Genomic DNA, 21523 nt, shown 5'->3' on the forward strand with positions numbered 1-21523 from the left:
CCTCAAGTGTTCCTTCGGATAAGGCTCATGATAAGCGTTCGAAGGTGGATGCTGCGAGTGGCTAGGAGGGTAATGATCGTACGCATGGGGCGGTGGAGGTGTGCGTGGACGAGCACCGTTCAAGGGCGGATAGTGCGGGTCATATGGATATCTGGTATCGTAGACCGACTGGTCGCGGTGCGTCGGATAAGGAGGATGCTGCTGATGGTGCAGAGGAGGAGGAGGATGGGCAGGGTAAGACGAATGATGAGAATGGTGAGGATGGTGTGGAGCTGGTGGATATGGCTGGTATTGCTGAGGGTGTCGATCGTGCGGGTGGTGTGAATGCGGACGACTCTCATAGGGCATCGAGTAGTGCTGTTGCTGAGAGGACTGGTAATGCGGATGGTGAGAGGGAGCACGGGAAAGGACAGCAGGACCGGCGGAAGGTGGATAATCTTTCACATTGCTTTTGGTGGGGTGTTCATTCTCTGGCTCTGGGTTGCAGAGGTCGTGGATCGAAGCCATCTTGCAGGGCCAGTTGCAAATTCAGCTGCGATATGAGAGAAAAGAGCAATCGCCGAGCTATAGAAAAAAAGAGGTGAATGAAGAGGAGAGAAGAAAACTAAACAATAGACTGGGGAACCACAATGGCCCTGATGGTTTCTGTGTTTTCGGGTAAAAGCTACGAGCAATTAAAGGCGGAAGGCATAAATAACAGCAGGAATGACAACAACGACGAAAGATAGGGATTGGAGCGAAGGATGCTGAAGCCAAAAGATGTAAAGAGGGACGAATGAAATCAATGAATGAATGAACGAAGAAGGGGTTTTGTTTCTTTTTCTAGTTTCTGGGGATGATGTTGATTGTGTGTGTGAGGTGTAGAATGGGGAAAGGAAGAGGGATGGACTTTTTTTTCTTTTTCGAGACCAAATAATCAGTTTTGCCGTCTAATTGAAGACGCACTCGTCCCCTCTGAACCAATCAGAATCCACCTTGCTATCCATACGCATCATCCTGCAGAAGAGCGATTTTATTTTATTTGACCGGGTAAAGACTGGCTGACTGACTGACTGACTGACTGACTGGCAAATGACGGCGACAGTCCTGGGGTCGGGCATCAGATGGCGACCCATATCATCAGTGCTGGCCTTGGGTTCCATCCGTCCCTCCATAGCATGGATGGTTCGGTTGGAGCGCTTCAGGAAAAGGAGGCCTATGTGTTCATGCATGCCGGTGTTCTTATGCAGCAGCAAGGACATTATTAGCTCAGAAAGTGATTCAACTGGTCCAGTCTAGTTCGCCAGGGAGCTATGCACCCATACATTACACTTTATATTGGCTCGCTATATCATTCTTGTCAGGGGCTTTAGAAAGGAAGGCAGTTTGCATCCCACTGCACCGCACAGCATATCTGTCTTATGCCAAGTAAGCTCCACTGCAGATGTTCCCTCGGACACTTTTTGGTGGATGAACTGAGCCGAGACTACAGATGTAAGATGTTCCTGTACGTATTTTCAGCGCACAGCAAAAGGTTTAGCCATCAACAGCATGGTTGTAGTCTCTGTCAGCAATGTCGCTGCACATAAGACCATGCCCCAAAATGTTGTTGTGGACGTACGTTCTTGTCCGGTACTGCACATGCACATGTCGATGTGTCAACGTGAGACCGCTTTCTTTTTGACGCGTGCGGCATAAAAGGGGCGTACGCGTCGAGATCGACTCTCTTCCACCCAACAGCCAAATCGCAATGGACAGAGGCTACTCCTCCCACGATGGCCCTGGAGGCCATCGCTATTCTCGGCCTTCCAACTACAGCGGCAACTATAGTGGCAACTACAGCAGCAACAACAACAACAATAACAACAACAGCAACAACAACAACAACAACAGCAACTACAACAGCAACAACAGCAACTACAACAGCAACAACAGCAACTACAACAGCAACTACAACAGCAACAGCAACAGCAACAGCAACAGCAACAGCAACAGCAACAGCAACAGCAACAGCAACAGCAACAGCAACAGCAACAACAATTACTCTCGCCAACACGACAACAACAATTACTCTCGCCAACACGACAACAACAGCTCGTACAACAATGCCAACATTCATGGCCAGTCGCAGCGATTCGAACATGGAGGCAATGACCGCTACGGGTCAAGGCAGCCCCATCGCGGCCCACCCGGGTCACCCAACTCGTCCTACTACCCAACAGACTCTTTGAAGGCGTACCAGTCTGCAAAGAGCAGCGACCCTTTTGCGGTCGGGATTGAGTCCTCCGCCAACTTTTTCCACGAGACCTATGACAAACTCGAGCGGACTGAAGGCCTTGCCGACGTAAGTGTCCCTGCACCCGTTCTTTTCAGTGGCACCTTGACTGTGAGTCGCCGCTTTATTGACATAATCTGCTGCTGCTCTACTCTCCATCGTTATGATAACTGATGTGTAGCGGTATTCAGGCACGAAGCATACAGCGATAGTCACTAAGACCTACTGTGAGATGGCCACCCAGACCACTGAAGACGATGTCCTGAACCAGGAATCATTCTACAACGGCATACGAATCATTACAGCCGAAAAACGCCCACCGCCACATCAGTATCAGCAACGCCATCACCAACACCAATCTGCAGCGAGGAATGGCCCGAGTGCCTCAGCGCCAGAGCTCAGACCATCGGTACCGCCACCTACAGAGGTCGCGACGTCATTATTAAAAGCTGTTCGATCTCCATGGTCCTCAGCTACATCGGCTCCATCGCACGTAGCATCTACTGGAAGGCCACCAGCTTTGAGACATCAATCTGATTACCATCAAGACGACCGTCATCAGACAACTGGAACTGGAACTGGAACTGGTTCTAGATGGGATAATGCGGATCACTCGAGGTCAACAAGGCCCATCGAGCCAACGTTGGCCTCAGCGGACAATGTCTCAACAACCCAGTGGTTTGACTCGACTCCGTCCACGACGGGACCCAGGGCACTGAGCTCCAATAACGAACCGAAACGCCAGTCAGAGCAAAAGGCGCCCGCTACAGTCGATCCATGGGAGACGGGCGTAACCCCTGCTTCACCTGCAACCAACGGTGGGTTTGGAGCAAAACGTCAACCAGAACAGAAGGACCCACCCGCAGCTGATCCATGGGGAACGCGCACTACTCCAACGGCAACAGGAGCTGGCGGAGAAGGAGGATTTGGTGGCGCTGGATGGAATGATACGACGCAAGTCAAGGGAGCGGGTGCGTTAGTCGATTGGAGCTCTGGACTCGTGACTGAGTTCCCTGCAGACGTCAAGCCGACAAAGATGACAGTGGTCCAAAAATGGGACCCAGACCAGGAGCGCGATCTATTTGCACAGCGCAAATCTGGACCAGTCAAGGGAGACTGGGGTAAACCGCCGTCATCACAACAGGGGTCATCAGCACAGCAGGCTCCATCACGGCATGATGAAAACACGAACGAGGACCGTTATGCAGCAAAGCCGGACGACCTTTGGATGGGTGGCGGAAGTAATATGGGTAATATGGGTAATATCGGATTCGCGAACCGCGCGGGAGCAAGTTCTACTGGTGGCGATAGCTCTTCCCATGCAGCCTTCGAGGAACGCAGACCCAGCGATACCCACTCCACTTGGTCTCGAGACCAGGACAACCGCGGCCGCAACCAGACCAGGAACCCGTCTGCTCAAGATAACAATGAGCCAAGATCACCGTCCAGCCTTGGTGCATCATCGCAGGAAAGGCGACCGATGACTTCAGAGGAACGCTTCAATAACAGTCTGAATCGACAGGCCGGCTACCAAAATGACTACAATAGCCAGGGCTCAGGCTCAGGCACGGGATATGGATCGCGATCGTACGGCAATGATGGAAGCGATAATGGAGGCAATCAGTCTTATAATGTCCGAGATCGCAGTAGAGGTTCCAGCGGTGGCCAGTACGGAGCTTCAGACAACGATTCTAACCGAGGCAGTCAACCATCCCGGGGCGGTACGGCACCTCAACGCCCGTCGGAACCACCTCTGCAGAATCAGCGAAACGGACCGACCTCGGTCAACCTGGCTGGAAGGCGCACATACGGCAGCAACAACCCTGATCATGATGTTGCGATGGCTGCATGGGCGACCGCCTCACAGAGTGCATTGAGACACGGTGGGGTCCATGAGCGCTCGGCTTCAAGGGCATCCACAACTACGCCGACGTCTCCACAACTACCCGCCGGCAACAGACCAGTTCTTGCAGGTTCTGGAGGTGGCGGATTGGCGACGACGAGCGACTTCAAGAGCTTTCTGCAGGCTGCCAAGGCGTTCACGCCCTCGGTAAAAAGTAAAGCCTCTAAGGGAGATCGCACCGGTCGTAGCGGAAGCGTAAGTGGAAGTATTGGAGGAAGCAGGCAGAGCAGTCCCGGCAGGACACGACACACGGAGGAGCAGCAGTATGAGCATGACCATCAGCAGCAGCAGCAGCAGCAGCAGCAGGAGCATCGACAGATCCAGGATGTGCCTGAGACTGAGAGGGAGGGTGAGCAGGAAGGACCTGAGAAGAAGGAGGATAGTACGACGATGCCCGATGTTGGAACAGATTGGTCTGTACAAGTTGAGGAAGAGGAATTAGAGCGAAATCATGCCAAGACAAAGAGTCCTCAGCAATCGCCACCGGTTTCTGGAGGAAATAGCAGTAACGGTAGCAGTAAGGGAGGCATGGAGGACAATTTGCTTTTGTTCCAAGACCATCAAGCCGATGTTGATCAAGGCGATGCTGGTCAAGGCGATGCTGGTCAAGGCGATGCTGATCAAGGCGATGCTGGTCAAGGCGATGCTGGTCAAGGCGATGCTGGCCAAGGCGATGCTGGCCAAGGCGGTGCTGGTCAAGGTGATGCTGATCAAGGGGATTCTGGTCAAGGAGATGCACCTGTGGAGACGACGGACGGACAATCTGGTGATGACGAGGCTAGTCATGCAAGGAATAAGGACCAGCCTGAATCATCCATGCCAAGTCCAGAGGAACAACAGCAGCAGCACCCTGGGTCACGAAGCTCTCCATCCAACGAAACCACAATTTTGAAAAGCGAAGAGATGGATCAATGATTGCGGTATTCACTATAGCAAGCACAAGTACTTTTTTTACATTTGAAGCAGTTTTTGAGCAGAAAGCGCGATCGCGGCAAACATATCGTTAAGCTTTAAAGACTGTTTCTATTTTTTGGTTGAAGTGTCTTTGATAACGAGCTCCTCCAGCTCATGATCCGCCTCGCGTCTGGCCAGCTCCAGCATCAGTCTGTGTGTGGTCTTGTCTGGTCGCATCGTCAGAGCTCCAGCGGCCGTGGCATCACCATGATTTACAGAAGGCGTTGACGCGATCTTGCGAACTTTGCGTCTCCAATCCGACCGTCTCAGAAACAGCTGGTGATGGAGCGGTTTTGTAAATACTGGTGAAGAGGAAAGGGCAGCGGCGTGATTAAATGGCGATGGTGAAGACATTCCCGGCTCAGGCGTTCCTTCTTGTGCTAACATTTCTCTCGCGGGTAGGGTGTAACCCTCGCTGCTACCACCACTGCTTTCTGGGCCATCCGTCCTCATTTCTGCATAAACTTCCTTTGCAGCCTTGGATTCCCCCATATCGACAAGGACTCTCAAGACTTGATTCATCACAGTAGCGTTCGCACGTCGCTGGTACTGTTGATGGCGGCTGTGTGATCCAGATTGCGAAAAGGCCTGTTGTTGCTGAAGCAATGCCTTGTAGGTCTGCGAAACTCCCTGCAAATCGCGGTTAAGGACATGGGTCTGCATGAGCACCGAGAATGTCTGGACATTCGGTGTTACGCTCGCTCGGCTCCAGGACCCCTTCGATGATGATCGCAAATAATGTTGATGACGGGATCGGGGGTCCATGTCCGGAAGGTGCGATGAACCAGGATTCTGAAGCTCGGTTCTTAAAGATGGCGTGTTGACATTTCTGCTGCTGGAAGGAGAGACGGAAATGGTTTCGAGGTCCAAGGGTTTGGATACAAGACCCGGGTCCTCTATAGTATCGACCTTGCTATCGCTAGACAGATCGGACGGCTCGCCTTGATGATGAAGGTGGCGATGTTCGTGGCCGTCCTGGTGGTGCATATGGCTCCAGAGCTGGCCCGCGCGATCGAACTCCTTGGTCCGGAGCAGCGTGTTCAACATGGCTGTATACAAGACCACATCAGGCTTCATTCCTGTGAGCAAGAAGTCTTGCCAGGTCGCCCAGGCCTTATCGATAGGCGATCCTTGGTGCTTGAGGGGCAAGAAAGTTGATGGAGATAGAGATGACGATGATGATAAGGATAGTCTGCTGCAGTTGTAGGATGTGGGTTCTAAAGCCTCTGTTCCATAGCTGATCCAGTTCATGAGGATGGTGTACTCAGACACCCTGAGGCCGTGATAGTCATCTGCACAGCTGTGAACACGTGGGAGCGGGGTCGCCGTCGCCTTGGCTTCCGGTGTATAATGGATATCGCTATCACTTCTGTTACTTGTGCTGCTGGCGGCTGCATCTGGAACTGGTTTTAATCCCGATCCTGTGCTCGCACCCCGTTTCCTTTGCCTCTCCTTCTCGTTCAACCAGATCAGGTCTACTGCAATCCTCAGCAACTGCTCCAGATTCGCGCCCGTCTTGGGCTCCCGCCCCTGTAGTAAAAAAAGCGTCCTTGTGTCTCTCCTCGAAATCAGGACCGTGTCGTGCGTAGATTGGAGGCGACTCAGGGAGTTGTAATGCGATAATGCTGATTGCAATGCTGATGATGGCGAATGTTGTGCTGGTTTGAATTTGATCTGGTGCAGTGCCTTGTAAAATCGTGAGAGGGTTCTTGCGGCCGATGTCCAGGACTGGACCGGATCTGTGGGTCGGTCGTAATTGTGGCGATGGTTTCGATTTGTTAGGGTAATGGTCGGGAACCTCCATGAATCGATGCTCTTGCTGTGTTGAGGCTTCGATCTGTTCGTTGGGGTTGGCGGTGGCGATTGTGAAGAAGAAGATGATGGTGATGATGATGATTCTATGCCTGGTTCTGTGGGAGATCGATCAGTTTGATCCACGTCCGATCCCGCCATGGATTTCTCGGATATTGAACCTCCATAAACCATATGCTCTCCTTGTCGGTTATTTGCTTCTCGCCGCTGCTGTTGATGGCGCTCGCGCTCTCGAGAGTAGGGTGAAGAAGCTGTTGGCGGATCGGAGGCGAGAGCTGCCGCTGTTGACAGGCTTCTGGCAAGGAATGAGTGGACCGCAATACCGCTCCTGTGCTCTCGGACGATATGAGGTATATCTGATACTATCGTTCCTGGCATTCGCGCCTTGATCACTATTGCAGAGGTTGCTTTCGTGGTCGTTGCATGGGCAGGACAGAAGAGGTGCCGCGCCGAGAACTGAATGACCTGATTCCATTGCTGATCGTGGAGAGATGTCAGTGGCCTGGCTGAAACCTGGCGTCGTTGTCGCCCCTGTAGCAGTAGCCGCCTTCCTCCCCCGGGAAGCGGCCTTGGCATGGATGTCGTTCGGTCGTCGTAGAAAAGGTGGCGAGAGGGAGTCGATGGGTTTGGCAGTAGAAAGTAGGACAGAGGGTAGATCATAACACAAGGCAGGGCCAGGGCAGTGGAGTATCGTGCAATTAAGGAAGGAATGTGAGCAGTATGGAAATAATGCTTGCATAGAATGGAAATACAAAAATGTATCGTCATTCTCCAACATTTATTTCCTATTCACTCTTTGTGGATAAGGAAATTGGCTGCCCGGGTTGAATGAAAACCCTCTCTTACATTCACAATGGTTAGTCGCGGACTGTTGACCAAGTGGCAGACGGAGCGAAGCGCACTCTATATCCATCGATTCGTCAATCCATCGATCTATACACCGAAAGGAATCTTTATTTACCAGGAGCGCCGTCGCTACTTTCAATACACCGACGGCTGCTTCATGGTTGCAGGAGGATCTCTACTCTCATCGACATGCAGAGTTCTAGTGATCAGCTTGCACATATTGCGGGATGACTCTTTGCACAACCTTGTCCTTATGGCCAGAACTTTTTGACGACCATATCAACACAGCCCTTGCAGTATTTTCGGCAAAGGAACGCTTTTGAGATCTCGACTTCAGGATCGATCTGGTGAAGAGACTTGATGAGTGCTCCTAGATCTCCTCAACGTCGCTATAGGATGAGTTCACAAGGACTATACGCTCTACATGGAATGCACACAGGGCTGAATCAACCTCATTTAGATTACGGCCGGTCCGACCATCTGGATGGCAGCGTCTTACCTGAAACTATTCAGTCTGAACTACAACTACTCTGGTTCTTCCCAACAGCTATATTAACCCTTGTTTGTCTGTTTATGCTCTGTTCTATAGGCCAAAAAGGACGTCGCCGCCAAGCCTACGTCATCTTCGGGTGGCAAAGCTAAGAAGAAGGTACGACGCCGCCCTTGCACGCTAGGATAACAACGATTGAGAGGACACTGGATATTACTGGAGTGCAGGATAGACCGCGACACGGAAACTATTTTGTCCAAGTCCATCAACGTTGAGCTGTGCATGCTATCTCGATATTTTCTCTATCACTGTCTAAGAGATGTACCTTCAGGAGGATCAAATCTATACACATTGGGCAACTACAGTCATACTGTTCGACTATGTCGCCTGTCCAGGATTTGCTGTCCGACAAATGGAAACACTGATGAAGTCGCTCTTTGGGCTATCTTAACACCACGTCTCTGCATATTTGCTCTCTTAGAAATGGTCCAAGGGAAAGGTCAAGGACAAGGCTAACAACGCCGTCATTCTCGACAAGGCTACCTACGACAAGCTTATGAAGGAGGTTCCCACCTACAAATTGGTTTCACCCTCCGTCTTGGTTGACCGTCTCCGCATCAACGGCTCCCTTGCTCGTGCCGCCATCCGCGAGTTGGTCAAGCTCGGTGTCATTGTCCCAGTCTCGACCCACGGTGCCCAGTGGATCTACACCCGTGCCACCGGTGTTGAGGAGGAGAAGAAGGCCCCCAAGAAGGAGGCCGCTGATGAGGAATAAATCTCTTGATCATGTTCCTTCGTTGATCGCTTTCTTTAAGAACTATTTTCTTGACTCCAACTGCCATATGTATAAAAAACTCGTAAAACAGCGAATGGAATGATTTGTGAACGCACAACGTGTTGAATTTGGCTTGGGAACTGCTGCATGTGGAGTATCACATCCATTATGTGTTTAGTGCTCAATAGAGCTATGCGAATTACGAGGCCACAGTCCTGGAGCACCAAATGCCACGATCATTGCCGTTTGGTTCAATTTATCCGCTCGTCTGGGCGACGCCCTAATGCAGATTGTTTTTGTCGTCCTCCTCCCAAGCGTGCCGAGAATTGTTTGTTGTGTTGAGCGGGCGTTCGTCTGCCGATCGCCGGACAAAGGAGATCAAAAGAAAGGTGGGAATACAGCGTTGTCGGCCCAATTCGTATCCGGGGGAACATGGGTCGCGTATCCAGCGCATGTGTCGAACGAGCTGCAATTCAGTGCATTTATTTTGATCGGACAGCGGGGAACCGGGCCTGGCTGCCATTCGTCTGAGAAGGGAATTTTTTCCTTCCTTCAGCACGCCAAAGTTTCGCGCGTGCCTGTGCCCCTGGAGTGAATATAAAATTCGTTCACTAAAAGGTCCCTCTTTGTCGCTCATCATCCTTCCTCTCCTCTCCATTCCTTCACATCGCACTCTTCCCTCATCATCACCATGGTTCTCCAGACTAAACTCACTAAACTCGTCGGCATCAAGCATCCTATCGTTCAGGGCGGCATGCAATGGGTAAGTACTCAGGGCACAACGTCTTATGCCTCCCCCGAACCCCTGAACACATTTTTCAGGATCCAACTTTATCTTCTTTCGTGCGGAAACCCATGTCAATCGACATCATTGATATTCAAGAGTATGCCTTTGAGTGCTAAATGGCTTCTGTTTGGAGTGAACAACTTTTGGGATGGACCTGCAATAACAACAACAAACAACAAACATCCGATCCGGTCGTTCAACACCTTCAGGTCACTTGAGCGATCAATTGAACAGTAGCAACAGAATCCCATACTCGCCCATGCATACCTATCATCTTCACAGGACATCCGCATCCAATGGAAACCAAAAGGAAGCTCGGCTGGCCATGGCTGCCTGTAACTCGGCTTCGATCTTTTGCGTGCTGTGTTTTTTTTGTTTATTCCAGCAGGGGCTCGCTTTGCCTCGTTTCACCTCGCGCTCCGTGGACGGATCCAAACAATCTGCTGGCCCAGCACCACTCTTATCACTGACAGCTGGCCCTTGTCGACTCTCAGTCACTACCATTGTTCACCTTGCAGTTCGACGCCACCCTTTTCTTATGCTATCACTATCTTCGTGTAGCAAGCAACACACGATACATAGCATTCCGTCCTAACCTTGCGTGTTCTTTTGGTACCTGAATAGGTCGGAACTGCCGAGCTTGCCTCTGCAGTCTCGAACGCTGGCGGTCTCGGAATCTTGACCGCGTTGACGCAGCCCACCCCTGAGCACCTCCGCAACGAGATTCGTCGCTGCCGCACCATGACCAGCAAGCCCTTCGGTGTCAACCTGACTTTGTTGCCTGCCATGACCCCTCCCCCTTATGCTGAGTACGGCGATGTCATTATCCAGGAAGGAATCACGGTTGTCGAGACTGCTGGAAACAATCGTACGTTTTAAAGTTAGCTCTATCACATGTGAATTGTTCATCTATTTTACCACACTGGTCTTTTTTTATTGATCTGCTCTCTCTTCCTCCTCTTTTCCATGGGATAAAATAGCCGGCGAGCACATCCAAAAGTTTAAGAAGGCCGGTATTTTCGTCATCCACAAGTGCACGTCGATCCGCCATGCCTTGACTGCCCAGCGTCTTGGAGCTGACATGCTCAGCATTGATGGCTTTGAGGTATATGATTTGATATCTTGCTTACAATGGTTCCGATTGCGATGCCCACGGCTCAAAAAGCCAAGAGTTCTAACAATTTCTTTACTCTGGATCGATAGTGTGCTGGTCACCCTGGTGAGGACGATGTCACTGGATTGATCCTGTTGCCCTTGGCTGCCAAGGCTCTCAAAATTCCTTTCATCGCTTCTGGTGGATTCGGCGACGGCACCGGTCTTGCCGCTGCCCTTGCCCTTGGTGCTGAGGCAAGAACCAAATCCCCGCTTCTAATCCAATTATTGGCAAGACGAAACAACGGTTCTAACACTCCTTGAGTTGCTATCACTTGCTCGCTCTAATAGGGTATCAACATGGGTACTCGTTTCTTGTGCACGCAGGAGGCACCCATCCACAACAACATCAAGGAACAGATGGTCAAGGCGAGCGAGCGCGATACCTCTTTGATCTTCCGTACTCTCCACAACACTGCCCGTGTGTTTCGCAACAAGGTTGCTAATGAAGTCATTGCCATCGAGCGCAAGCCCGGTGGAGCCGAGTTCACGGAAGTCGCTCCTTTGGTCTCGGGCCAGCGTGGAAAGCTCGTCTATGAGAACGGTGACCCCGACCATGGTATTTGGACCGCTGGTCAGATTGTGGGTTTGATCAAGGACATCCCCACATGCGAGGTTCTCGTCAAGAGGATGGTCCAGGAAGCTGAGGACACGATCAAGGGCCGTTTGGCGAGCATGGTTGTCACCGAGGCCAAGTTGTAAAAAGGAACGAAAAAGAATTAAAATGTATGTACATACATAATTTGTCGGTTGTGAATGGAATAAAACCATAGAGACAATAAACGTGAAGTTGGGTTGATTTATTAGCATCGTTTCTTTTGGCACTTCTCTGTGCTTCATTGGGACCCAGAGATCCGCGGTATCCATACACATGAGGGATGCTGATCGTGGGCTTACAAGAACGTGACCTAGCTCAACTGTCTTCCGAGGAGAAGATCAGTTCATTCTGATGAGGTGCGTACTCACTCATCGTTGTGTTCATCTGAGGGGTGGAACGACCATGGTATTTTCGTTAACCAGACAGAAGTGCTGAAGGGCGACGCGTATCTGAAACGCGAAACAGAGCATTTTGGTGGCGACCAATACGGGTGCGTCTTGCACGTTTCACTTACGGCGTCGCTTTCTTTTTTTCTTTTTTTTTTTTCTTGCGTCCGTTTCGCGTTCCGTGCTGTGCAAGAGGTCCTGTTCCTCCATCAGCATCATCCCTTTGCCGCACCCATCTTCATTCACTGATTCCGAAGGACTGATTAATCCTCCGTTTCTTACAGCAAGTTACCTCATTCAAGGGAAACAGTCAAATAGTGCTCAATTTTTATTTCTGGCTGTGTTTGTCCGAATGAGGGCGACTGCACTGTAGTTTGCTGAACCATGCGCCTCCCGATTCATTCATTCCAACCATAGACCGTCGGTGGACGGGAAGCACGTCAAGCCTGCATACACACAAACAACGTAACATAAGATACACAACCACAAAAAAAAAAAAAAATAAAGAGGACAAGCGACTGCAACCATTAAACCACTTCATCTTTTTGATTGTCGCCCCGCAACACTGCGATTCGCACCTTGCAATAATACACATAGTCTACATATATACTTCCCTTCCTCCCCTCTTCCTCCTCCTCCTCCTCCTCCTCCTAAAGCAGCTTGCTGTGCACGATCAGATCCTTTGTAATTGGGATCTGTTGACCCTTGTTCATCCAACACTACTCGATCAGGGGTCCCAATATTCCATCACTTTTCTCGCTCTGATCTCTGAAGCGGTGTGATATATGCCTCACGGGACACATCCTACAGGAACGAAAAAACACAGTATAGCTCATAGTGATACGCGACGCCAAAAGGATGTCTGGAGATCCAACGGCGGTCTCAAACGGGTCAGGGGAGGGTACGGTCGCAACGAGCCCAGACCCAAATGCGCATACGACCGACGATCATCCATCCACGAGGTTGGTTTAGCTAGGAGGACCATGGACGATGAATGCCACGCTGTATCCAACAAGAAGATGTCTATCCGTCTTGCTTTTTTCTGTAATTGATTTTACTTTCGCAGCTAACAAAGCATCATTATGATCATTTTTTATTAGAGATCGTCCGGGAATGACGCGCACAAGCAGGACACGTTCTGGCGATCTGACTGGATTGGCGGCTGTCTCACATTCGACACACTCCTCCACAACGAGTGCAATGCCCGCAACAGCCGCGATCATGGATACCAACACAGACAGCGATAATATCTCAACAACTCAGTCCTCCACGGCTCGCTCGAATGGCGGTGCACGGGGACCCCTCGGTCCTCGACCAGGGGTGTATCGCCCTTGTGCACGGTGTCGTGTCAAGAAGACGAAATGCGATAGGTCGAAACCAATTTGCTCGAGCTGTGTCAAGGCAGGACCGGACGTGATCTGTTTATACGACAACGACGAGCTCACAGAAGCATATGACAGTACCAGTGGAGCAGGATTAGCCACTGCTGTGCTGCCAATGTCCACCCCAGCAACAGAAACGAAGAAGGGCTCGGATCATCAGAGCAAGAAGGCAACAGCAGCGGAAGGACCACATCGAGGGAGAAAGGTGGTAGGCGTAACTGCTGCAACGACATCAGCACCCAGGTCTTCAAACGGTCATACAACACGAGGCGGTGGCGACAATAGCAATAATAACACTAATGGTGCCAAGTCGGTAACGGCCTTTTCATCGCAAGCTTCGTCAGGCGGCAAGAGATCAGGAGATGTACCGCCACCTAGTAAAAAACTTAAGACTGGCGCTGGATCTTCAGACACAATTAAGCCGAGTCCTCTGCGTAGTTCTGTTACAAGCATCCGCATTTCAACCGCCAAACTTCTTACGTTCGACTCAAAGGAAACAGAATCAGCGCTTGATGAAAACGTCGATATTGAATCAGTAGACGCTGTGGAAGGTACGCTGCCTGGATCTCGGCGAATTTTACATCAACCATCAATGGCATGCAAATTAAGCACAGAGATTTTGTAATTTTAATGGAACTTAGATAAGGATGTCTCGCAGTTGTCGATCGCAGAAGCCATTATGGATCAGGTGCACTCTGAAGCTAATATGGATGATACACCGGAATCAGCGAACGTTTCAATCGGCAAGCGGACATCCTCCAGCAATCCAGGGAACGCGGCTCGACAAAAGAAACAGCACAAGGGGACATCCGCAGCGACACCAAGCGGTTCTGGAGGAGGAAATTCGGCGCGGATCATGGCTGATCCCCCAGTAACGAAACCATCATCAGCGTTTGCTATTAACAAGAATCAAAAGGCCAGGAAATGGACTCGATCCGGCACAGTGGTCCAGACCCTCGGAGGAGAGATATCTATCCCTCTGTGGACATCAGGTACAAAAAAAATCAATGGGAGCTTCTTGTCAATTTTACATTGATGCAGTGTTGCAAACTCGAACATCTACTAATTACTGGATTTTACATTTGCAATGATGCTATCGCTGTATAGATCAGGAGATGCTGCTGAATGAGCCACGCCCGTACTTTATCCAGCGCTCGTATCCTATGCCGACTTCGTCATCCATCCCCAGTTCGACTTCCGCCACAGCGACCAGTTTAGCGCGCATGGCGGTTTTAAACCAGATGGATACCAGTTATGGCTTCGACACACCTGAACGCGGAACAACGCCCGAGAGCCGAGAGAACTCACCAGTGCCACCATCATCGCCCCTGATGAAAAAGAAGACGAAGCGCACGTTCCGAAAACAAGGTCCTGCGGATTCTCCTGGTGCTCCCGCTGCCTATGATGATAATATGGACCCTGGTGGCATTACGGCCTCTTCTCCAGCCCCCTCAATAACGCCATCGGAAGCAAAGCGGAAACGAGTAGGCCATGGATCCTCAATAGGAGGAGGAAGTAATGTTGGAGTAGGAGGAGATGATGACGCAGGTGATTCCAGCGCACGATCGACACCTGCGCCGACTCCTCGACCTCGGCCTATCCCGACAAGACCGAGGATGTACCCATGTTCGTTTGAGGGCTGTGGCAAATCTTTCATGGATAAGTTCCATCTGAAGCGACACGAAACCCGCCATGTAACGCAGATGATTGTTTGCGGGATCGACGGGTGTACGAAGGCGTACGATTCTATCAGTACGATGAGGCGTCATCAGAGCATGGTACACAAGGAGAGGAAGGAGGAGATAGCGAGAGCTGCGGCGGCAGCGTCGGGCGGTCATGGCGGTAATAGGGTGGACTACGCAGGGTCAGAAACGATGGGCCATGATCGTACGATAGCAGGAGATGAAAGTGGTGGGGAGGGAGATGATGGCGAGAGCGATGACTCGGAGGCCTCACCGGCTCCGTCGTCGGTCACTTACACGGCGGTTTCTTCGCCGATGAGAGATTAATGAGCACTATTATTCCTGTAGACGTATCTGCTGATTCTCTGTTTTAATACTAGGTAGTCGATTTTGCCGATAGCTTTAATTACAATAATGTTCGTTTACCCAAGGCAGAACCTGTGTGGACCAACATTTGAAGGGAGTGCACACTGAGCAGGACGCTTAATGATGCAAGCTAGAAAGCCTGGCAGCAAGCGAATCTTGTACTCTGTACGAAAATGCCCACGAATCTTCGCGCTTAGGGCTGACTTGGACAAACATACCTATTCTATACTCTGCTTCGAAGATCCATGTTATGATCCCGTTTCAACGCTGCTAATCATGCATCACGGCCCTGCAAAAGGTGCGGAATGCACCCCTTTAACTGCTTTCGCGTCAGAGAAGAAGTCTAGACCTTATTAAAGCTGTAATGAATTGTAAACGGGATTAATGTTGCTTCCGCACGGACCCTGGCTAGGGTGAACTAACAGTTCAGCACTCCAAATCGAACATTGACAACTAACAACGCTTTTTTCTCGGTACCCCTATCATAAAATGTAACTCAAGGCGTTCTGTATGCCTTCCTCGCTCTTAGCTGCTGTCTTCAGCTGTGTCGATGCCGCCCCTGTGAATGCTGCCAAAGCCTAACAAAGTTGATCCCGCTGAATTCGTCCTCTCGATCCTCGCCACAATCTGTTTCCCTTGTAACAGTGCTCCAACGTCTGTAACTCTCTCGATCTCAACTCCCGCCGCGCCTGCAGCATCCACTGTCGATACCCCAGATGTCCCTATCGCGATTCCTCCTGCTTCCCCTAATAAGACCCCGGCTTCAGCTCCCTCAGTCAAAAATGGTCCTTTAGCACCTGGAATAAGTGTAGCGTATACAGTCACTCTTTTGGAAAGCAAGGGTTGATAGGGGCTGCCATGCCAATCAGCAAAAATGCCCATGCTAGAGATGCTAGAGACACCCGCAGTGCCCAAAATACCACAGAATGGCCTCAAACTTCTGCTGCATATGGGTAGAAAAGAGCTATGTCATCTGGGCCGAGTGCGCTGATGGTACCCGCTATGTGGCCTGGCCGCTAAAATCTACCAAGGAAGTAATCGCCACATATCCTGACAGAACCATAGCCCTGAAGGGAGGAGCCTACAGCGCATAAGAACACTACCTCGGAGCTCTCTCCTCGTTAACTTTATTTCCTGCTTTCTGCGCTCACCTGGTTCTGTCTTTCTTAAAAAGGGACATGCAAGTAGTGACAAAACACAGAATACTTGCTTGCTTCGCTGTTGGGTATGATGATGAACTGTAGCACTACATATTAGAGGGCCAATCGCTCAGGAACGTTGAGAACCACGCGGTATCGTGCCCGCTGCTCGATGACACGTCGGCATGCTTCGCGACAGCCCTACCAAATGCGACGCGGCGTGAAAGAAAAGAGAGAGATTAATCGATAGCCTAGAAGAGGCACACTGACAATGGAGCGATCTATTAATCGATGAGCTTACCTTGGTACTCATCTCAAGTTCCTCGATCTCAGGCCTGATATTGTGTAATGCGGCAAAGTCGAACATCTTCTTCACCACATGGCGGGGCGCGACAAGCGAACCCACGACCCTTACTACGCACACAGAAAAAAAAACACGATAATACGATACGCTTTAGCGAGCCATCTCTATAGAGGCAAATACAAACAAAAGAGGACGAGCGGTGAATCACTGCTGTAAGAAAAAGGGATACCCTACACTGTTTGAATAGAACTGGGATGTAAGGAATCTCCATAGTATCCTTTGGGCAAACACCCATGTTGATCAGAGTTCCATTTGACTCTAGAAGATTCACAAAGACACCCCAGGGAAGATCTCCTGCCACTGTGTTGATGATGTAGTCCATCTTGGTCGAGGTCGTAATAGGGTCCTTTGTGTAAATGAATTCGTGAGCACCAAAAGCGTACGCATCTTGCTCCTTTTCACGGGTCGACGATATTGCAACAACTACAGTATTTGGAAAAAAAAAAATGCAGGTCAGTACAAGGCTCTCACTTATTGTTTAAATCTTGGGGCTGTTTGTACAGACTTGTATGACTGCAATATGTAGCACAGCAGCTGTTCTGTGCATGCGAAAAACCACAAGGTGAATGATTTTCCACAAAAAATAACGTACCCTTGCAACCCCACGCCTTTGAAAACTTGATAGCCAGGTGTCCCAAACCGCCTAATCCGACCACACCCACGGTCGAGGTCGGACTGACATTATAGCCATAGAGCGCACCAAAGACCGACGCACCAGCACAAGTCAGCGGCCCCGCGTGTCGTGGCTCGATCGATTCGGGAATCTTGTAAACGAATCTCGAATCCCAGATAGACGCATTGGCGAATCCGCCGATGCCGTCCACAAAAGTCTTTATTTTCGGGCACATATGCTCCTGTCCGCTGAGGCAGAAGGAGCACTGAAGGCAAGTAGAGCGGATGTAGCCCAAACCAACAATGTCTCCGATTTCAATATTGGTCACATCCTCGCCCTTGAAGTCGACGCGGCCAATGCACTCATGGCCAGCGATTTGACCCTCTGCCTGGGTAGCAATCATGGTGTCGGTGTAGCAAACACTGCAGCAGATGATCGATATCGCGACTAAGCGATTGTGCGTAGGAAATAGGGAAGGATTATGCCTGTTAGGAGCAATGCGATAAGGCAGCACATCACATCATACATAGATATTCTTGGCTTTCAGTCGTTCTTACCATCGTTCCTGCCAAGTGTTGGCAGTTCAAGTGTCTTCTCGACAAAGAATCCGCCTTCTGGGCCCGAGGCGAAGACAGTGTAGGTCGATGCAGGAGCGTCGGTAGGGAGGGTCATGTTCGCGAATGAATTTTGTTTCGGGAAGGGAAGGCGATGCGAGGGCGGATCGAATGAAGGATATTTCTCGGAACAAGAGTTCAAGTGTTTCTTTGAGAGCGGAAGTGAGCGGAGTGCAGAGGGCGAAGGGGAGCGGCAAAAGAAGGATTTGAATGAAGAGAAGAGAGAGGGCATTTTGAGCAAAGTGGGGCACATGCTTTTAGTTTGCAGATGATAGGAAAAGTGATTTTGTCCCAATGCTGTCGTGGTAATGGACTTGAACGTGGGGACACCCTCGCCTTCGCGTTTGCTTTTATACTAGATTTTATCCTCGCTAGTACGGGATGAAAGGGCAAGTCTCTACTCCTTGCAATATAAGAGATAGACAGATGGAAAGGAGGGGTTGAATACATGTCAACTGCACAGCATACACAGCATCCGATGGATAACGGAAAGATATGCATTGGAAACATGCCCCTGCATGGATGTAGACTACATGGTACCATTTATGCTTGGAGCAGATATTGGCATCAGGCCCCTGCATTGCTGCTTCCCCCTGTGGCCTCATTTTTGGCACTATTATCACGGCTTATGGGTACCACGAATGATGCATTCTGCTAATTGACTACATTGTACCCTGAAGCATAAATAACCCAACTTTATTATGTCGTTCACATATCCAGTGTGCTGCCAAAGTCGTCCATCCCCTGAAAATACTTGTCCATCAGCCAGACCTGGTCTCTTGGGAACTCGTATTTCTTAAGCGGTAGATCATATGGCAAACGAATAGGTACTACACCGATGCTGTGCTGCGTATATTTACTGTCATCATTTGTGTCACTTTCTTCGCCTTGATCACCTTGATCACTGCTGCTGGGGTGTGGAGAGAGCGGCTCAGGATACGGATCGTCCACTGTGGCGTTCATCATGTAGACCTGAAGGCTTTCGCCAGATTCATTCAAGTCCTAAATGAAGTACAAGATACATATTTGATGTCAGAAAATGCAGATGAAGAAAGAGCGACTTTTTTCCGTCATAAGCCTGCAAGGGAAAAATGACCTCAAATAAACCAGGGAAGACAAGGACACCGAGTTCATAACTCTGGATTGCAAACACATCATTCTTCATTGTTCCCCAAGCAGGTTTCGAGAGATTGGCGCTGGTAAGGAGAAACCATGAGATGTAGTCGCCATGGGCTTTGCTAGTAACCCTAGTGAATGTCTTTATAGGCACGTGGATGAAAGCAATGTTAATAATATGTATCGATGGTATACTTCGATACAGCAAGCATCATGGAAAGCGTTCGAAAGCACACTTTGATGTGAGGCATGGATCTCTCACGCCCGCTCTTGATGGCTCTCCAAGAGTGCAGTAATGGGTTCATGTAGTGCGCCTGCTTATTATAGCTGGTCGATCTAAATGGCAGACTTCCGCCCATCGACCAACCATCGTAACTAGACGTTCCAAAGTGCGACGACCAAATTCATTAGTGATTAATGCTCGTGCACGGTTGTAGCTTTCGTGGGGAAATTAATGAATGTAAAACATTTTTTATGCACATGAGCCTGATACCTGGTTCGAACGTTTTCTGCCGTGGGATAAATCACTGTAAAATCCCCCTTGCTCGATGCCATGTAATTTGAGTTACGGTGGGCGTTCAAGCTCATCTCAAACTCCCCACGCAGCCAGTCTTGCGACTCCTTCCCCAATGAACCTACGCTGGAGATCTGCAGAAGCAGCATGCAGGCAAGCTCAGACACAGAAAAAATGTATGCTTCTTACGATCAATCAATCAAAAGTACATTGGATCGCCTTACCTGGCATATAATCTTCGACCCTAGAACGTGCTCTTTCGCGATCTCCACCTGCTGTCTCAGAACGGTACGTAACCGCAAGTGGCCCCACTTGTTCTTGGTGAGCCCTGTAAACTTGCCAGGCACCGAACCGATAAGAACACCCCTAACGTCAGTAAAGTCATACTGTGAAACTCGACCAACGATTCCATTAGAGTTGTGATAGCACTGTAGATACTCCAAAAGATCTCGCTCGAATGCACAAGTTGGCAGTGCAGACGACGGCGGTTTCTTTGAGAGACGGCCTGTTGTGAACACTGCCTGGGTCTTGTTTCTATATTCATGGAAAGACAGTAAGCCATACTATCGAACTATGACGGTTCAGCTCAGCAGTGCATCCAACAATGGCCGTACCTCCAATCAGGCTCAATCATGTTAGCAGTATGAACGACAAATTGCATCGCGCCATCCCGATAGAACAAAAGCATAGCCTTCGTGTGGTGCGTGCCTGAGTGACAGCACAAAATATTTAATCCCAGTATCAATGTGGCAAGAGTACAAGCAATATGTTGGCAAAAAAAGAATCTTACCAATTCCAGGAACGGGAACTCGGTGCAAGGTGATGTTGGGATACTTCAGTCGCGTGTTTGTCTCCATTCTCTATACCAAATCGAAGAGGATAGCGGCTACTATGTGAGTTTCGTGCGTCTCTGATATCCATCAAAAGAAGTGGTTTTGCTCGCTTCTTACCAGCAGTTTGTCCTGTGTAAGTCTCAAACCGTGGTACACAATGGTTCGAAGCTCATCGCGAATACTCTCGTGCACCTTTGCCATTATGAAGTCAATATCGACCATGTAGTTGATCTGAACCATAAACTCCAAATCTGCCTATATGGTATTGATCATGCATCGTGGGTTAAAATAGCCGTTCAGTAGTGCTGTAAGTTGCTCCTCGAAGACTCTTACAAACACTTACATCCCCGATCAAGGACTCTAAGAACACGCATCCCATGTTATGAGCGGCAGGGGCACGCTGAACCGTTGTGAGGTGAATCGATGGATCAATGTATCTCAACGGCACGGATTCTCGCGGCCTACGTCGCATATAGTAAAGGGCTCTGATTAGAACTTCATGTCACGCTGCAGGCATTACCAAGGCAATTGAGACACACATGAGTACTTTTTGGCGTCTTTTTCGTTCGTAGAGGCATCTGAGGACAGTCGCCGTTTAATGACGTTGCGATCGAGCTCTTCATCTAACAGTAAAGCCGCTGCTGCCGCTGGACGATGCTGTTCAGCATCGCTGCTCTAGAATACGTAGTGCGGTTTTCAATAGTCAGCGTACCATGTGCATCGTATAATTGCCATCAAAATGAAAAAAAAAAGGCCGCTCGCAAGGTACCTCTGCTGTGATGCTATTGATCGAAAAAGAAAAAAAAAAACAGACATCAGTCTACTGAATGACAAATGTCAACGAATTAGCATGCGCGCAGAGAGCTTCCTACTTGTCGCTTTTGGGCAGATGCGATCCCTCCATGGCAGCATTCAAATAAGTGAAAAGGTGACAGAGCACAGG

At 49.9% G+C, this 21523-nt stretch overlaps 7 protein-coding genes across 7 annotated transcripts; 4 read left to right on the forward strand and 3 right to left on the reverse strand.

The window, feature by feature from the left end:
- Positions 1-1530: 1530 nt before the first annotated feature.
- Positions 1531-5072, forward strand: BC939DRAFT_480458 (uncharacterized protein; the record flags this gene model as incomplete). Its single annotated transcript, XM_051558945.1, has 5 exons — positions 1531-1596; positions 1852-2076; positions 2105-2323; positions 2436-4352; positions 4482-5072. 5 exons carry the CDS (start codon positions 1531-1533, stop codon positions 5070-5072), a joined length of 3018 nt encoding a protein of 1005 aa, XP_051408370.1.
- BC939DRAFT_463395 (uncharacterized protein) lies at positions 4799-7631 on the reverse strand. The gene has a single exon (XM_051557223.1). The coding sequence runs from the start codon at positions 7581-7583 to the stop codon at positions 5181-5183; it is 2403 nt and encodes an 800-aa protein (XP_051408371.1). The 5' UTR covers positions 7584-7631; the 3' UTR covers positions 4799-5180.
- Positions 7632-8253: 622 nt separating this feature from the next.
- On the forward strand, positions 8254-9035 carry BC939DRAFT_463398 (ribosomal protein S25; the record flags this gene model as incomplete). Its single annotated transcript, XM_051557224.1, has 3 exons — positions 8254-8256; positions 8359-8418; positions 8741-9035. 3 exons carry the CDS (start codon positions 8254-8256, stop codon positions 9032-9034), a joined length of 357 nt encoding a protein of 118 aa, XP_051408372.1.
- A 636-nt stretch (positions 9036-9671) lies between these two features.
- Positions 9672-11779, forward strand: BC939DRAFT_463400 (uncharacterized protein). Its single transcript, XM_051557225.1, has 5 exons — positions 9672-9797; positions 10446-10689; positions 10802-10926; positions 11025-11168; positions 11265-11779. Exons 1-5 carry the CDS (start codon positions 9726-9728, stop codon positions 11673-11675), a joined length of 996 nt encoding a protein of 331 aa, XP_051408373.1. The 5' UTR covers positions 9672-9725; the 3' UTR covers positions 11676-11779.
- A 741-nt stretch (positions 11780-12520) lies between these two features.
- On the forward strand, positions 12521-13851 carry BC939DRAFT_463402 (uncharacterized protein; the record flags this gene model as incomplete). Its single annotated transcript, XM_051557226.1, has 2 exons — positions 12521-12919; positions 13058-13851. Coding segments are annotated over exons 1-2 (776 nt in total), but the record flags the coding sequence as incomplete, so codon positions are not given.
- Positions 13852-16640: 2789 nt separating this feature from the next.
- On the reverse strand, positions 16641-18175 carry BC939DRAFT_480463 (uncharacterized protein; the record flags this gene model as incomplete). Its single annotated transcript, XM_051558946.1, has 5 exons — positions 16641-16727; positions 16828-16940; positions 17065-17313; positions 17483-17950; positions 18061-18175. The coding sequence occupies 5 exons, from the start codon at positions 18173-18175 to the stop codon at positions 16641-16643; spliced, it is 1032 nt and encodes a 343-aa protein (XP_051408375.1).
- A 611-nt stretch (positions 18176-18786) lies between these two features.
- On the reverse strand, positions 18787-21523 carry BC939DRAFT_463409 (tyrosyl-DNA phosphodiesterase I). Its single transcript, XM_051557227.1, has 12 exons — positions 21453-21523; positions 21350-21362; positions 21128-21255; positions 20924-21041; positions 20698-20835; positions 20538-20607; positions 20362-20455; positions 19972-20281; positions 19727-19881; positions 19470-19608; positions 19214-19375; positions 18787-19119 (listed from the first exon to the last, which is right to left on the reverse strand). Exons 1-12 carry the CDS (start codon positions 21482-21484, stop codon positions 18826-18828), a joined length of 1653 nt encoding a protein of 550 aa, XP_051408376.1. The 5' UTR covers positions 21485-21523; the 3' UTR covers positions 18787-18825.

Source organism: Gamsiella multidivaricata, assembly GCF_025024155.1.
Source record: "Gamsiella multidivaricata strain RSA 2152 chromosome Unknown BC939scaffold_76, whole genome shotgun sequence".
NCBI classification, from domain to species: domain Eukaryota; kingdom Fungi; phylum Mortierellomycota; class Mortierellomycetes; order Mortierellales; family Mortierellaceae; genus Gamsiella; species Gamsiella multidivaricata.

Coding starts and splice junctions, on each gene's coding strand:
- BC939DRAFT_463395 (XM_051557223.1), bottom strand. CDS start 7,583: ATGATCTACCCTCTGTCCTACTTTCTACTGCCAAACCCATCGACTCCC.
- BC939DRAFT_463400 (XM_051557225.1), top strand. CDS start 9,726: ATGGTTCTCCAGACTAAACTCACTAAACTCGTCGGCATCAAGCATCCT. Junction 9,798..10,445: donor TTCAGGGCGGCATGCAATGG/GTAAGTACTCAG, acceptor GTACCTGAATAG/GTCGGAACTGCCGAGCTTGC. Junction 10,690..10,801: donor CGAGACTGCTGGAAACAATC/GTACGTTTTAAA, acceptor GGGATAAAATAG/CCGGCGAGCACATCCAAAAG.
- BC939DRAFT_463409 (XM_051557227.1), bottom strand. CDS start 21,484: ATGGAGGGATCGCATCTGCCCAAAAGCGACAA. Junction 20,836..20,923: donor TAGAGTCCTTGATCGGGGAT/GTAAGTGTTTGT, acceptor AATACCATATAG/GCAGATTTGGAGTTTATGGT. Junction 20,282..20,361: donor ATGATTGAGCCTGATTGGAG/GTACGGCCATTG, acceptor CCATGAATATAG/AAACAAGACCCAGGCAGTGT.